This window comes from Macaca fascicularis, chromosome 11 (assembly GCF_037993035.2).
Source record: "Macaca fascicularis isolate 582-1 chromosome 11, T2T-MFA8v1.1".
Classification (NCBI taxonomy): Eukaryota; Metazoa; Chordata; class Mammalia; order Primates; family Cercopithecidae; genus Macaca; species Macaca fascicularis.
In genome coordinates this window covers 51,407,784-51,423,817 of record NC_088385.1, presented here as the reverse complement: position 1 = coordinate 51,423,817, position 16,034 = coordinate 51,407,784, and the positions used below count along the sequence as shown (strand labels likewise).

The window sequence follows — 16,034 nt, the reverse complement described above, 5'->3', positions numbered from 1 at the left end:
CACTCTTTTTATTTCATTAGTTATACTAGAGTCCCCGCAATACCAGTGCTATCCACTAGTTGGATGAATCCACTAGAGTGGATTAATCTGTTTTTGCCTTGTTTATTTCCTGGCTTCTGCATTCTTGCACTTAAAAAAACATATTTAAATTGCTGGTTATTCACAGAATCAGCCTTAAGAATCTGGACCTTATAAATGATGCCTAATTGGGATTATTGACTAATAATAAAAATAGTTGTCATTTACTGAGTGCTTACTATGTTTCAGGCATCTTGCTTAGTATGGATTATCACATTGAATCTTCTTGAACAGGTGAGGAAACTGAGGCATTGAGAGGTTAGATGATCTACCTAGGTCACAGGTAGTAGTGAGAGGCTGAGCTGTGTTTTCAATTCCAAAGCCTATGCATGTAAATACTTTGCAATTGTACCATCCATAAGCTACACTGATAATATATTTGGCACTAGAAGTACATGTGGCTTTTCTTTAGGTGACTAATTTGTATCTGGGCTGTAGTTTAATGTACTGAGATTATCTGATAATTTTCCTATTTAGGCTTAACTTAAGGCAGCAGAAAAAATTCTCATTTCATGTTGTGTGCAACCTTTTTGTCATATGAGACACCCTATTTTTATCCTTTGGTCTTCAGTGATGAAGGGGGTTGTTAAAATGAATGATGCCCTGCCACCGTTGCCTATTTCTCGGAAACCTAATCTTAAATTAGTTTATATTTCTGCCAGTGCAAAGGATATTTGAATAACAAAGGCATAAATTACTATAAAAGGTGAACTTTACTTCTGATTCCAGCTAACTCTCAAAATTCTGAATAACAAATCAGGGAGACAAGATATGTTCAAGTGTGACAAATTATCTTCCTGGGATTTATAATGTGATTTTCAGTTTAAGGTAGTAAGTGCTCATTAAAGACAAAAGGGAAGATAAAGGGTAATAAAAATAAGGTTAAAAATTACTCGTAGTTCTGTCACTCAAACAATTATGTTTACAATGTTGCTACATTTTATTCCAATTATGTATTTTCCCAGTAGTCACAATTTTAATGTGTTGGTTAGAACTCTTGGTTGAAAGGTGATCTGGGGAGGTTGCAGATGAGAGGGCAGTTTACAGAACTAATGGGAGGCTGGTACACCAGAATTAGAGCTAGAAAATAACGAGAGGTATCCTGATGGGTGAGCAAACAGGAAGCAAAATGCACAGTGACCTTAGCATAACTGACTAGGGTGCTGCTCTCGCCTGCACAGGGAGGTACTACCTGTCCTCCCTTCCTTGCTGTGCTGCATCAGATTCTGTCTCTGGAAAGCATGTCTGTTGGAAGGGTGTGTCATGGTCTTGCCTCTAATTATACCAAGGGAAGACAGTGGGAAGATTTGAGCCCTTTCCTTTTTGAAATGGAAATGATAGCTGACATCTACTACTATTCCTATTTTGTATGTACTGAGTATTGTTCTGAGTGCTTTCTTAAATCAACTCATTCAAATCCTCACAAAAATCCAATGAGGCAAGTACTATTATAGAGTGGATTAACCAGATGAAACACATAGGGGTGAAGTAGCTTACTGTCACTATGAGGGGTGCCTGGATGTGAACCCAGTGATCTGGCTTTAGGGTTTAGATGTTCAACCACCCTGCTATGCTGAGCCTTGGTAGGGAGGCAGGAAGGGGACAATGCGGGGAGCCAGGGCTGTATCCTACTGAGACTCCATCCAGTGGGGAACAGTGGACTTCCTGAAGTGAATACGACTGTATTTAGAAAAATGATTGATCAAAGTATGCCAGGGTTCATTATAAAAACTTACAACTATACAATTATCATATTTTCAGTAGTTTCATGTATTCATATGGTTTTGTACATCTTAATGGTGACTGATTTTGAAGACATTCTGTTTCAAAACTATCAGAATTGAATTATGGATTGATTCCTTTTGACATGTCTTCCTTTCTATTAATGATAGCTAATGTTATTGAGTACTAACCAAGTGTCAGGTACACTTCTAAGTATTTTATATCATTACTTATTTTTCTACTCACAAATTTTTGATGGATTACTTATCTATTTAATTTTAAAAAACCTGAGTGAATTATGCTAATGAAAATGTAACTTTTGCTGAAATAATTTAACTCCCTAAGAGCTGTTCTTGTTTGTAGGGTATAGCATCACCCTCATTGTTACTAAAGGCTACTTTTAGTGGCTTGGGTTTAGGAATTCAATACAGGTGCTATTTCTAATAATTTCTAAAAGTGGGGACATGATAGCAACAATTGGGTTCTTGCCTCATTATGTTGAGAACTGACAGGTATTTCGCAATAGGATGATGCGTTTGCTAATGTTATTGTTTAAAAATGCAAACACACTTTATTATTATAGAACTCACTAGTTGAATTGATTAAATAATGAATACTTGCTGCTAAATAAGAAGATAAAAGGGACTCTCTGGTTGGTGTCTTTTGGATAAAACAAACAAGTTGGTATTTTATTCATTCTTTGTAATTTCTAAATAATTTATATTCTTGACTGGTGGTTTACCTTTTTCTTTTTTATCTTAAAATATCAATTTACTTCATATGTTATATATTTACAGACACACACATACACATACAGAGTTTTGTTAAACAAAATGTGGTTATAGACAGTTTTTTTGTTTACTTAATAGTACACTATGGTATTGTTTCATGTCAGAACCTCATTCTTTTGTAGAGTGGCCTAGTGTTCTAGAATATGAATGTATTACATTTTTCTATATGAATGAATAATTGGAATTTTATCAGTTTTTCACCATTTTAAATACATCTTCTGTGAGCACCTTCTACATATGTCATTGCTAATTTGTACTATTATTTGAGTAGGATAGATTTTTAGATTTGGAATTGCTCATTTAAAGAGTATGCACATTTACGGTGTTGATAGCTTCACCAAGCTGCCTTTCAAAAAAGCTTTTGTCAATTTATGTTGCTGCAAATCATGTATCAGAGTGCATATTTCCCCACATTATGATTGACACTGGATATTATTAATCTGCTTAATTTTTGCTAATCTGATTGACAGATATATAAGTCTATAAAAAAATCCATCTAGTTGATTTTTCTTACTGACTTATAGATGCACTTCATATATTGTGGATATTAACCTCTGATGTATTATGTACTTTATTTTGTCTTATAGAATGTCATTTGTTGTTTATTTATGGTGTCTTTTCCATTGAAAAAAATTTAATTTTTATGTAGTTAAAATGTAAATTTAATCTGTGTTTTACTTTATGGCTTCATTTTTATTCCAGTTTCTTTTCTCTTTCAATTTTGGCTAATTTCCTTTTTTTACAGGGTTATCCCCAGCAGCATATAAGCATGTACAGTATTTCTCACCAGTAAAAATAAAGAAAAATCTCTTGACATATCTCTCAGCATTTGCCTTCCCATTTCTTTCAAAGTGTCTCCATTTATTGTCTCTTTCTTCTCTTTGCCCATTGTCTCTTGAACCTACTTCAAGTCAGCTTTCTCCCCGAAAAAGTTTTCTGAAATAGCTTTAGGGTCCCCTAAAAAGTTTTCTGAAATAGCATAATCTCTGATTTTTGCTAAATCCAGAGATTAAGTCTTCATCTTACTTGACCTGTCAATGGCGTTTGATACAGTTGATCATTCCCTCTTTTTTGAGGCATCATCCTCATCACTGGGCCTATGAGACACCACTCTCACTTTTTTCTTCTGTAGTTTCCCTGGCCACCCTGGTTTCCTTTGCTGCTTCCTCAAAATGTCAAAGTGCCTTTTTAAATCTATAATAATTCCCTAGGGAATCCCTATGCCTTCCTGGCTTTCAATGTGGTCTATATGCCTGTTACCCCCATATTCTCATGCCCATATGGACCTCCATTCACCTCAGACTTACAGATCTAGCTGTCCTTTCTATATGTCCTCTTGAATGTTCATTAGGTACCTTAAATATAACATATCTAAATTTAAATACTTGATTCACCTTATCTAAACTTGCTCTTCTTACAGTCTCCATCTCAATCAGTGGCATCTCTTGTCTTCCATTTGCTCAAGTACAAAACATTGGAGTCAAAAGCTAGAACTTGACTATTTTGTTTTTTAGTTTTGTTTTTCAAAATTCCATATCAGCAAATTCTATCAGCTCTATTTTCCAAATATATGCAAAATTAAACAACTCCCCACCAATCTACCATTACTACCCTGGTCCAAGACACCATCACATCTCCTATGAATTATTGCAGGAGCTATATACCGAGCAGTATACACTGTACCCTATTTATAGTCTTTTATGCTTCAGCCCCCTCCTAGGCTTCCCCACAAGTCCCCAAAGTCCATTGTATTGTTCTTATGCCTTTGTGTCCTCATAGCTTATCTCCCACATATCAGTGAGAACATAGGATGTTTGGCTTTCCATTCCTGAGTTACTTAACTTAGAATAATAGTCTCCAATCCCATCCAGATTACTGCAAATGCCATTAATTCATGCCTTTTTATGGCTATATATACTTCACATATATATGACGGAATACTATATATATGTGTGTGTGTGGCTATTTATCTACTTGAACTTTCTTCTTATTGTCGATCTCCTTAAGTCATTAGTAATTGTTTTATAAATTTGGGAGCTCCAGTGTTAGGTGCATATATATTCAGGAGTGTGATATTTTCCTGTTGGACAAGGCCTTTTACCGTTATATAATGTCCCTTTTTGTCTCTTAACTGCTATTGCTTTAAAGTTTGTTTTTTCTGATAGAAGAATAGCTACCCCTGCTGGCTTTTTGTGTCCAGGTTGCATAAAATGCCTTTTTTTTTTTCACAGCTTTAAGTTTATGTGAGTCCTTATGTGTTAGGTGAGTCTCCTGAAGGCAGCAGAGAGTTGGTTGGTGAGTTCTTATCCATTTAGTGGTTCTGTATCTCTTATGTGGAGGATTTAGGCCATTTACATTCAATGTTAGTATTGAAATGTGAGGTGCCATTACATTCATTATGCTCTTTGTTGCCTGTGTACTTTGGCTTTTTTGTTGTTGTTGTTGTTTTTTGTTTTTGATTTTTACATTGTATTTTTGTTTTATAGGTCCTGTGTGATTTATGCTTTAAAGAGGTTCTGTTTTGATGTTTTTCCAGTATTTGTTTCAAAATTTAGAGCTCCTTTTAGCCGTACTTGTAGTGGTGGCTTGGTAGTGATGAATTCTCTCAACATTTCTTGGTCTCAAAAACACTGTATCTTTCCTTCATTTATGATGCTTAGTTTCACCAGATACAAAATTCTTGGCTGATAATTGTTTTGTTTGAGAAGGCTGAAGATAGGGCCCCAACCCTTCTAGCTTACAGGGTTTCTGCTGAGAAATTTGCTGTTAATCTGATAGGTTTTCCTTTATAGGTTACCTGGTGCTTTTTTCTCACAGCTCTTAAGATTCTCTCCTTCGTCTTAACTTTAGATAACCTGATGACAATTTGCCTAGGCGATGATCTTTTTGTGATGAATTTCCCAGGTGTTGTTTGTGCTTCTTGTATTTGGATGTCTAGGTCTCTAGCAAGGCCAGGGATTTTTTCCTCAGTTTTTCCCCCAAATATGTTTTCCAAGCTTTTAGAATTCTCTTCTTCCTCAAGAACACAATTATTTTTAGGTTTGGTGGTTTAACATAATCCGGACTTCTTGGAGGCTTTGTTCATATTTTCTCATTCTTCTTTCTTTGTCTTTGTTGGATTGGGTTAATTTGAAGACTTTGTCTTTGAGCTCTGAATTTCTTTCTTCTACTTGTTCAATTCTATTACTGAGACTTTCCAAAGCATTTTGCATTTCCATAAATACATCCAATGTTTCCTGAAGTTTTGATTTTTTTTAATGCTATCTATTTCCTCGAATATTTCTCCCTTCACTTCTTGTATCTTTTTTTGGATTTCCTTGCATTGGGCTTCGCCTTTCTCTGGTGCCTCTCTGATTAGATTAATAACTAACCTCCTGAATTTTTTTTCAGGTAAGTCAGGGATTTCTTCTTGGTTTGGATCCATTGTTGGTGAACTAGTGTGATTTTTGGGGGGTGTTGAAGAGCCTTGTTTTCTCATGTTATCAAAGTTGGTTTTCTGGTGTCTTCTCATTTAGGTAGGCTCTGTCAGAGGGAAGTAGCTGGGCTGAAGACGGTTGTTCAGATTCTTTTTCCCACAGGGTATTCCTTTGATGTAGTACTCTACCCCTTTTCCTATGGATGTGGCTTCCTGTGAAGCTGCAGTGATTGTTATCTCTCTTCTGGGTCTAGCCACCCAGCAAGTCTACCCAGCTCTGAGCTGGACTGGGGATTGTTTGCACGGAGTCCTGTGATGTGAATTGTCTATGGGTCTCTCAGCTGTGGGTACCAGCACCCGTTCTGGTGGAGGTGGCAGCGGGGTGAAATGGACTCTGTGAGGATTTTTAGCTTTGGTGGCTTAGTGCTCTATTTTTGTGCTGGTTGGACTCCCGCTGGGAGGTGGTGCTTTCCAGAGAGCATCAGCTGTGGCAGTATGGAAAGGAACCGGCAGTGGGCAGGACCCTAGAACTCCCAAGAGTGTATGTCCTTTGTCTTCAGCTACCAGGGTGGGTAGGGAAGGACCATCAGGTGGAGGCAGGACTAGGCATGTTTGAGCTCAGACTCTCCTTGGGCAGGTCTTGCTGTGGCTGCTGTGGGGGATGGGGGTGAGGTTCCCAGGTCAATGGAGTTGTGAACCTAGGAGGATTATGGCTGCCTTTGCTGAGTCATTAAGGTTGTCAGGGAAGTGGGGGAAAGCTGGCAGTCACAGGCCTCACTGAACTCCCACACAATCCAAAGGGGCAGTCTCACTCCCACTGTGCCCTGCCCCAACAGCCCCAAGTCTGTTTCCAGGCGGTGGGTGAGCTGGACTTAAGAACTTGCTTCAGGCTACCCACCTCCCAGCTGCAAAAGAACAGAGCTTTGGTTCTTTCCCCACCTATGGAGTCTGCACACCATATTTGTACCCTCCTCCAAGTTCTGGCCAGGAGGCTTCTTGCCCAGTTTAAATTGTTACAAAGTTCAGCTTGAGATTTCCTGCTGCCAGCTTGAGATTTCCTTCTGCCCTCCCCCATGCCTCTGGGCATCCTCCCAAAGGATCCCTGTGGTGCTAGGCAGGAATGGCCTGCTTGGGGACCCAGTGAGCTCCTAGGGCCTTTCCCACTGCTTCCTCTACCCTTGTATTTCACTGGGCTCTCTAGATTGACTCAGCTCCTGGTAATTTTGGAAACTCGTCCCTCAAACAGACCTTCAGTTTCCCCAGTGGGGGTGTGTGTTTGGGAGAAGAGGAACTCCCTTTCCCATTTCCACAATTGGAGCACTCAGTGTTCAGGGTGTCTCTGGTGTCCTGCAGGAGTAATCTGCTTCCTTCTGAGGGTCCGTGGGTCCTCTCAGGATTCCTGGTTTATTCTTGCAGTCGATCTGGAGCTAAAATTCATCATGCAAGCCTCCACACACTGCTCTGTCCATCCAAGTTGGAGCTGCAATCTATTCCTGCCTCCCACGTGCCATAATGATACCGTTCTCCCCATGTTCCAACTGTTTTTTTAATTGCTGAGTTTCGAGAGTTCTTTTATATTCTAGCTAGTAGTCCTTTGTCAGATATTTGATTTGTAAATATTTTCTTCCAAACTGTAGCATGTCTTTTCATCTTTTCACAGGGTCTTAAAACGCACAAAGTTTCCCTTTTTGATGGTGTCCAGTTTATCAATTTTTACCTTTTATGGATAGTGCTTTTGGTGACAACTCTAAGAACTCATTGTGTAGACTTAAATCCATAACATTTTATCCTTTTTTTTGGTCCTAAAAGTCTTAAATTTTATATTTAAGTTTGTGATCCATGTTGAGATGGTTTTGGCATGAGGTGTGAGACTGAAATTAACGTTTTTTTTTTTCCCCTTAACATTTGGATGTTCAGTTGCTCCAGCACCATTTTTGAAAAAGCTAGATTCTTCTCCGTTGGATTACCTTTGCTCTTTCGTAAAAATATCAGTTGGTCATATTTGTGTGGGTATATTCTTGATTCTCTGTCTATATGAGATATGTGACTATCCCTCTGCCCATACTACACAGTATTGATTACTGTACTGTATAATGTCTTCAAATTGGGTAGATTGATTCTTCCTACTTTATTCCTTCTTCAAAACTATTTCAGCTATTCCAGTTTGAATAGCCTAAATGTCCTTCCATATAAATTTTGATATAAATTTTTTGCCTTTCCATATAAATGTTAGGATAATGTTGTCTATAGCTAAATTTTTTGCCATTATTTTGATAGGAATTATATTAAACATTTATTCACGATGGGGAGAATTGACTTCTTTATTGAGTCTTCCAATTTATGCATGTGGTATATTTATTCATTAATTTAGATTTTTATTTCTTTCATCACTATTATATTGTTTTCAGTATATAAGACCTGTTTATGTTTTGTTAGAATTATGCCTAAGTAGTTTTAAATTTTCTGTGTAATTGTAAATTATATTTTTAATTTTGGTATCCATGTGTTTATTGCTAGTATGTAGAAATATAATTATTTTTATATGTCATATTGTATCCTATGACCCTGCCAAATTAACTTATTGGTTCTGATAGTTTTTTTTATATACTTTAAATTCTGGGATACATGTGCAGAACGTGCAGGTTTGTTACATAGGTGTACATGTGCCATGGTGGTTTGCTGCTCCCATCAACCCATCATCTAGGTTTTAAGCCCTGCATGCATTAGGTATTCGTCCTAATACTCTCCCTCATCCTGCCCCCTCCCCCCAACAGGCCCCAGTATGTGATGTTCTCCTCTCTGTGTCCATGTGTTCTTATTGTTCAACTCCCACTTATGAGTGAGAACATGCAGTGTTTGGTTTTCTCTTCCTGTGTTAGTTTGCTGAGAATGGTGGTTTCCAGCTTCATCCATGTCCCTGCAAAAGACATGAACTCATCCTTTTTTATGGTTGCATAGCAATTCATGGTGTATATATGCCACATTTTCTTTATCCAGTCTATCATTGATGGGCATTTGTGTTGGTTCCAAGTCTTTGCTATTGTAAATAGTGCTACAATAAACATACATGTGCCTGTGTCTTTATAGTAGAATGCTTTATAATCCTTTGGGTATATAACCAATAATGGGATTGCTGGGTCAAAGGGTATTTCTGGTTCGAGATCCTTGAGGAATTGCCACACTGTCTTCCACAAAGGTTGCACTAATTTACACTTCCATCAACAGTGTAAAAGTGTTCCTATTTCTTCACATCCCCTCCAGAATCTGTTGCTTCCTGACTTTTCAATGATCGCCATTCTAACTGGCATGAGATGGTATCTCATTGTGGTTTTGATTTTCATTTCCCTAGTGACCAGCAATATGAGCTTTTTCTCATATGTTTGTCGGCTGCATAAATGTCTTCTTTTGAAAAGTGTCTGTTATTTTCATCCACTTTTTGATGGAGCTGTTTTTTTCTTGTAAATTTATGTAAGGTCCTTGTAGATTCTGGATATTAGCCCTTTGTCAGGTGGATAGAATGCCAAAATTTTCTCCCATTCTGTAGGTTGCCTGTTTACTCTGATGATAGTTTCTTTTGCTGTGCAGAAGCTCTCTATTTTAATTAGATCCCATTTGTTAATTGTGGCTTTTGTTGCCATTGCTTTTGGTGTATTAGTCATGAAGTCTTTGCCCATGCCTATGTCCTGAATGATCTTGCCTAGGTTTTCTTCTAGGGTTTTTATGGTTTTGGGTTTTACATTTAAGTCTTTCATCCATCTTGAGTTAATTTTTGTATAAGGTGTAAGGAAGGGATCCAGTTTTAGTTTTCTGCATATGGCTAGCCAGTTTTTCCAGCACCATTTATTAAATAGGGAATCCTTTCCCTATGGCTTGTTTTGGTCAGGTTTGTCAAAGATCAGATGGTTGTAGATATGTGGTGTTACTTCTGAGGCCTCTGTTCTGTTTCATTGGACTATATATCTGTTTTGGTACCAGTACCAAGCTGTTTTGGTTACTGTAGCCTATAGTATAGTTTGAAGTGAGGTAGCGTGATGCCTCCAGCTTTATTCTTTTTGCTTAGGATTGTCTTGTTTATACGGGCTCTTTTTTGGCTCCATATGAAATTTAAAGTAGTTTTTTTTCTAATTCTGTGAAGAAAAGTCAATGGTAGCTTGATGGGAATAGCATTGAATCTATACATTACTTTGGGCAGTATGGCCATTTTCACGATATTGATTCTTCCTATCCATGAGCATGAATGTTTTTCCATTTGTTTGTGTCCTCTCTTATTTCCAGCAGTGGTTTGTAGCTCTTCTTGAAGAGGTCCTTCACATCCCTTGTAAGTTGTATTCGTAGGTATTTTATTCTCTTTGTAGCAATTGTGAATGGAAGTTCACTCATGATTTGGTTCTGTGTTATTGGTGTATAGGAATGCTTGTGATCTTTGCACATTGATTTTGTATTCTGAGACTTTGCTGAAGATGCTTATTAGCTTAAGGAGTTTTGGGGCTGAGACAATGGGGTTTTCTAAGTATACAATCATATCACCTGCAAACAAAACAATTTGCCTTCCTTCTTCCTATTTGAATACACTTTATTTCTTCCTCTTGCCTGATTGCCTTGGCCAGAACTTCCAATACTGTGTTGAATAAGAGTTGTGAGAGACGACATTCTTGTTTTGTGCTGGTTTTCAAAGGGAATGCTTCCAGCTTTTGCCCATTCAGTATGATATTGGCTATGGGTTTGTCATGAATAGTTCTTATTATTTTGAGATACGTTACATCCATACCTAGTTTATTGAGTGTTTTTAGCATAAAGAGGTGTTGAATTTTATCAAAGCCTTTTTCTGCATCTATTGAGATTATCATATTTTTTTTGTCATTGGTTCTGTTTATGTGATGAATTCCATTTATTGATATGCATATGTTGAATCAGCCTTGCATCCCAGGGATGAAACCGACTTGATCATGGTGGATAAGCTTTTTGATGTGCTGCTGGATTTGCTTTGCTAGTTTTTTATTGAGGATTTTCACATCGTTGTTTATCAGGGATGTTGGCCTGAAATTTCTTTTTGTGTGTGTGTGTCTCTGCCAGGTTTTGACATCAGGATGATGCTGGCCTCATCAAATAAGTTAGGGAGGAATCCTTCTTTTTCTGTTGTTTGGAATAGTTTCAGAAGGAATGGTGCCAACTCCTCTAGATTTATTGAGATTTTCTATGTAAGTAATAATGTAATCTGCAAATATTGACTTTCTAACTTCTTCCTTTCTGTTCTGTATTCCTTTTCTTTCTTTTCCTTTCCTTTCCTTTTCTTTTTTCTTTATTTTTTCTTTTCCTTTCTTTTGTTTTCTTTTCTTATTGCACTGACCAGAGCTTTCAGCACTATATTGAATAAGAATGGTTGGGAGTGTGAGAGGTTTGCCTTATTCCTGTTGTTAGGGAGAAAACATCTGGTCTTTCACCATTAAGTATGATGTTAACTGTAGTTTATTTATAGTTGCTTTTTATTAGGTTGAGACAGTTCTCCTGTTCTTATTTTTTTGAGAGTTTCATCTTGAATGGGTGTTGAATTTTGTCAGATGCTTTTTCGGCATAAGTCAATATGATAAAATAATTTCGTTCCTTTGTTAGTCAGTATAGTGGATTGATTTTCAAATATTGAACCAGCCTGGCATCCCTGGAATAAACCCCACTTGATTATGGTGTGTCATTGTTTTTATATATTGCTGAATTCTGTTTGTTAATATTTTGTTAACAGTTTTTATGTATATACTCAGGAAGCATATTGTCTTTGGTTTCACTTGTTTGTACTATTTTTAACTGTTTTTTGGTGTCAGGGCAATATAAACTACATAAAATGAATTTAGTAGTTTTTCTCTCTGCTACTTTCTGGAAGAAATTGTGTAGAATTCTTATGACTTCCTTTATTATGTGAGAAAATTCTGCAATGAAACTATCTGGGCCTGGAGATTTAATTTTTTGGAGTTTTAAATTTATGAGTTCACTTTTCTTAAAAATTATAGGACTATACAAGTAATCTGTTTCATATTCTGTAAGTTGTGTTTTTGAAGAATTGGTTCATTTTGTGCCATTTGTCAATTTTTTGTCTAGAGTCTAGTATTCCCATATTAACCTTTCAATATCTGCAAGGTCTGTAATGAGATCTCATGTTTATCTCTTAATATTGATATCTTTTCTTTTTTTTCTTTGTTAGTTCATTAATTTTATTGAACTTTTCAAAGAACCAACTTGCGGCTCATTGATTTTTCTCTATTTTTAAAATTTTATTGATTTCTGCTCTTTATTAATTCCTTATTTACACTTGATTTGTGTTTATTTTGCTCTTCCTTTTCTTTGCTCTTGAGGTGGGAGCTTATTGATTTGGGACTTATCTTCTTTTCTAATATATGCATTTAGTGCTATAAATTTCTCTCTCAAGTATTGCTTTTCCTGGTTTTTTTTTTTTTGGGCAAATTTTGATATTTAATTTTAATTTAGTTTTATGTATTTTTAAAAATTTCCCTGAGACTTCCTCTTTGACATGTGGATTATTTAGAAATATATTTAGTTTCAAAGCATTTGGAGATTGTCTGGTTATTAATTTTCAGTGGTATTCTGTTGTGGTTGGAAAGCACACTCTTTAAGTGATTTAAATTTTTTTAAATGTTGTTTTGTTGAAGTTTATTTTATGGTTCAAGATATGGTCTGTCTTGGCATATATCCCTTGGGAACTTGAAAGGAATGTGTGTTGTGTCGTTGTTGGGTGGTATATTCTGTAAATGTTGAGTAGATTCTGTTGGTTGATGGCATTTTTGAGTTATACATTCTTGATATTTTGGCTAGTTGTTCAAGTAATTATTGAAACAGGGGTGTTGACGTCTCCAACTGTAATTGTGGATTAACCATTTATTCTTTTAATTCTATCAGTTTTTGCTTCACATATTTTGCATTTCTGTGTTTTTGGTAATACATATTTAGAACTGCTGTGTCTTCTTAATGAATTGATTTTTTTTCATCATTTTATGGCATCTCTGTCTGTCTTTGGTATTTTTTTGCTCTGAAATATATTTTTCTGAAATTAATATAGCCACTTCTGCTTTCCTTTGATTAATAGTTTCAGTATATATTATTTTCTATTTGTTTACTTTCAAACTGCCTAGACTGTTATATTTGAAGTGAGTTACTTACCAACAGAATATTGTCATGGTTTTTAATCCCTCCTGCTAATCTCTTTCTTTTAATTGATGCCTGTAAACTATTTACTTTTAATAAAATTATTTATATGCTTGAGTTTATCTGAAACTTTATTTTTTATTTTATGTTTGTTCTCTCTTTGTTTCATTTTTCTGTTTTTTTTTTGTTACCATGGGTTACTTGTTTTACAATTTCATTTTATCTGTGTGTCTATGAGTGTGTCTCTTTGAATAGCTTTGTAAGTGGTTGTTGTAGGTATTCCATTATATATACATAACTTGTAACTGATTGCTCGTATAGTCATTTTACCAGTTTGAGTGATGTATAGAAATTTTAGCTCTCTTTATGTTTCGTTACCCTCACTCATTTATAATATAATTTCTTGAAATTTTTTAAAACATACATTTAGGACACAAACTCTTTTGCTTCAGTTTTGAGCTGTTGCTTCAATTGTCAAACACACTTTAGAAAACTCAAGAGGAGGAGGAAAGCTCATTGTATTTACCTTTTTTTTTTTTTTTTTTACATATTGTGTTCTTTCTATCTTCCTGATGTTCCAAAACTTTTTATTTTATATTTTTCTTTCTGTTTAGAGGTCATTATTTTGCTGTTCTTTTAAAGTAGGTCTTATCATGATAAATTCTCTTGGTTTTCCTTTATCTGAGAATGTCTTGATTTCTCCTTCATTCCTGAAGGATGTTTTTGCTGGGTATACAATTCTATGTAAACAGCTCTTTTTGCTTTTGTCACATGAAAAATGTTTTACCACTTCTTTATGGCTTCCTGGTTTCTGCTGAGAAATACACTGTTACTCTATTTTTTTCCTTGCACTTAATGTGCAAGATTTTCTGTCTACTTTCAGTATTTTTCTTTGTTTTTAGTTTTCAGAAGATTAATTATGATATGGCTTGATATGAAGTTAAAAATTGTTTTATCTTGTTTAGAGTTTCCTTAGATTCTTAAATCTGTGAGTTTATATCTCTTGCCAAATTTGGAAGGTGTTCAGCCATTATTTCTTCAACATTGTTTTTTAAGCTCGCCTCCTTTCTCCTCTCTTTCTTGGATGCTAGTGATACAAATGTTAGATCTTTTGTTATAATCTCACAGCTCTTTAAGTCTGTTCAACTTTTTTTTCTATCTTCTTTTTTGTCTACTCTCTATTTGTCACATTGGATGCTTTTTTTTCTGTCTTCCAGATAACTGATTCTTTTCACGGTCACTTCCATTCTGCTGTTTAGCTTATCCACTGAGCTTTTCATTTCCATTATTGTATTTTTTTGGTTCTGAAATTTCTATTTGGTTTTAAATTTTTTTCCCATTTTTCTTTTTCTCCGAAACATTCTATATTTTCTTCATTTAAGTCTGTTCATAATTGTTTTTGTCAATGCTGCTTTAAAATATTTGTTCAGTAATTCTAACATCCTTATCATTTTAGTCTTGATATCTGTTCTTTTTCTTTTTTCAATCAGTTGGAGATTTCTTTCGTTCTTGGTATAATGAATGATTTTTTACTGAAACCTGGACATGTTTGTATCATGTTCTGAGACTTGAATCTCATTTAACCCACCTGTTTTAGCCAGCTCTCTCTCACACTGCTTTGGCAGGGGGAGGGTGCCATCTTGTTACTGCCAGGTGGAGGCAGAAGTCTAGATTCCCCACTTGCCTTTGTTCACAGCGGAGGGGGAAGCTTCTTTTTTTTTCTGAGTTGGGGGATGTTCCAGCTTCCTATATGGTTTCTGCTGCCACTGTGGTCGGGGTGGTTTCATTACTGCTGGATGATGATAAAATTCCTGACTCCTCAGTAGGCCTCCTTTGATACTATCCCAATGGGGAAAGGGAAGTGTTCTTCATTACTTCCAAGTTGAGATGGAAGTCCAGGCTCCTCATTGTATGGTCTTCACTAGTGCTATGGAGGACCTCATTACTGCCTGGCAGGGTTAAAATTCTTGGCTCTCAACTTGGCCTTCTCTGACACTATTCTGGTGTTAGGTGCCTCATTTCTGCTTGAACAGGGTAGAAATATAGGCTTCTCACTTAGCTTTTGTTTGGCATGGTTTGGGATGGGGCCACAGTTTTTTCTGTGATGTTTGACTGGAACAGAGAGATTATTATCTATAAGTTTCTGTCTTGCTAGACTGATCCTTTCTTTGTCCTTCAGCTAGAGAAAGCAGGCTCATCTTGAGGATTTTTTTAGGTCTACATTCATTGATATTTCCAGATTGTAGGCTTCTTAACTCTGAGTCTAGGATATATGACACAAAATGGAAACCCATTGAACTCACTACCATATTGTTCCTTGGATTCTGAATATCTTTTTTTCTCTATCTTCTAGATTCTTCTGTGTTTGTTTTGTATATGATGTCTAGTTGTACTCAGTGGGAGAACTAGGAAAAGTACATCTATTCCATCCTTCTGTAGACAGAGGTCACCTCAATTATTTTTGAACTTTATTTTTAATGTGTCCCATGTGGCTCTTCTCTCTGCAGGTACCTGGAACTGGAAAGTAGTGGCCATCGGAATGAAGTCAGACTGCATTACCGCTCAGGCAGTCACCGCCCTCACACAGAAGTGTTTCCTTACATTTTGGCTGATGACAAGTGGCACAAGCTCTCCTTAGCCATCAGTGCTTCCCATTTGATTTTACATATTGACTGCAATAAGTAAGTGTAGTGTCCTCATTTTAGGAAATGGAAGATTTTGAGAAATGACTGTCTACTCACCTTCCTTCTTTGATGTTTCTTTTTTGCAGAATTTATGAAAGGGTGGTAGAAAAGCCCTCCACAGACTTGCCTCTAGGCACAACACTTTGGCTAGGACAGAGAAATAATGCACATGGATATTTCAAGGTATCTTCT

General features: G+C 36.2%; 1 protein-coding gene across 4 annotated transcripts in view; it reads left to right on the top strand.

The window, feature by feature from the left end:
- The window catches only part of NELL2 (neural EGFL like 2), a 415,912-nt gene that overhangs the window by 129,192 nt on the left and 270,686 nt on the right, over positions 1-16,034 (top strand). For all 4 annotated transcript variants that reach the window (XM_045365097.3, XM_005570625.5, XM_065524062.2 and 1 more), the window contains exons 5-6: positions 15,666-15,839; positions 15,929-16,025. In XM_045365097.3, coding sequence (XP_045221032.1) covers positions 15,666-15,839; positions 15,929-16,025 — 271 coding nt within the window. The remainder of the gene's footprint in view (positions 1-15,665; positions 15,840-15,928; positions 16,026-16,034) is intronic.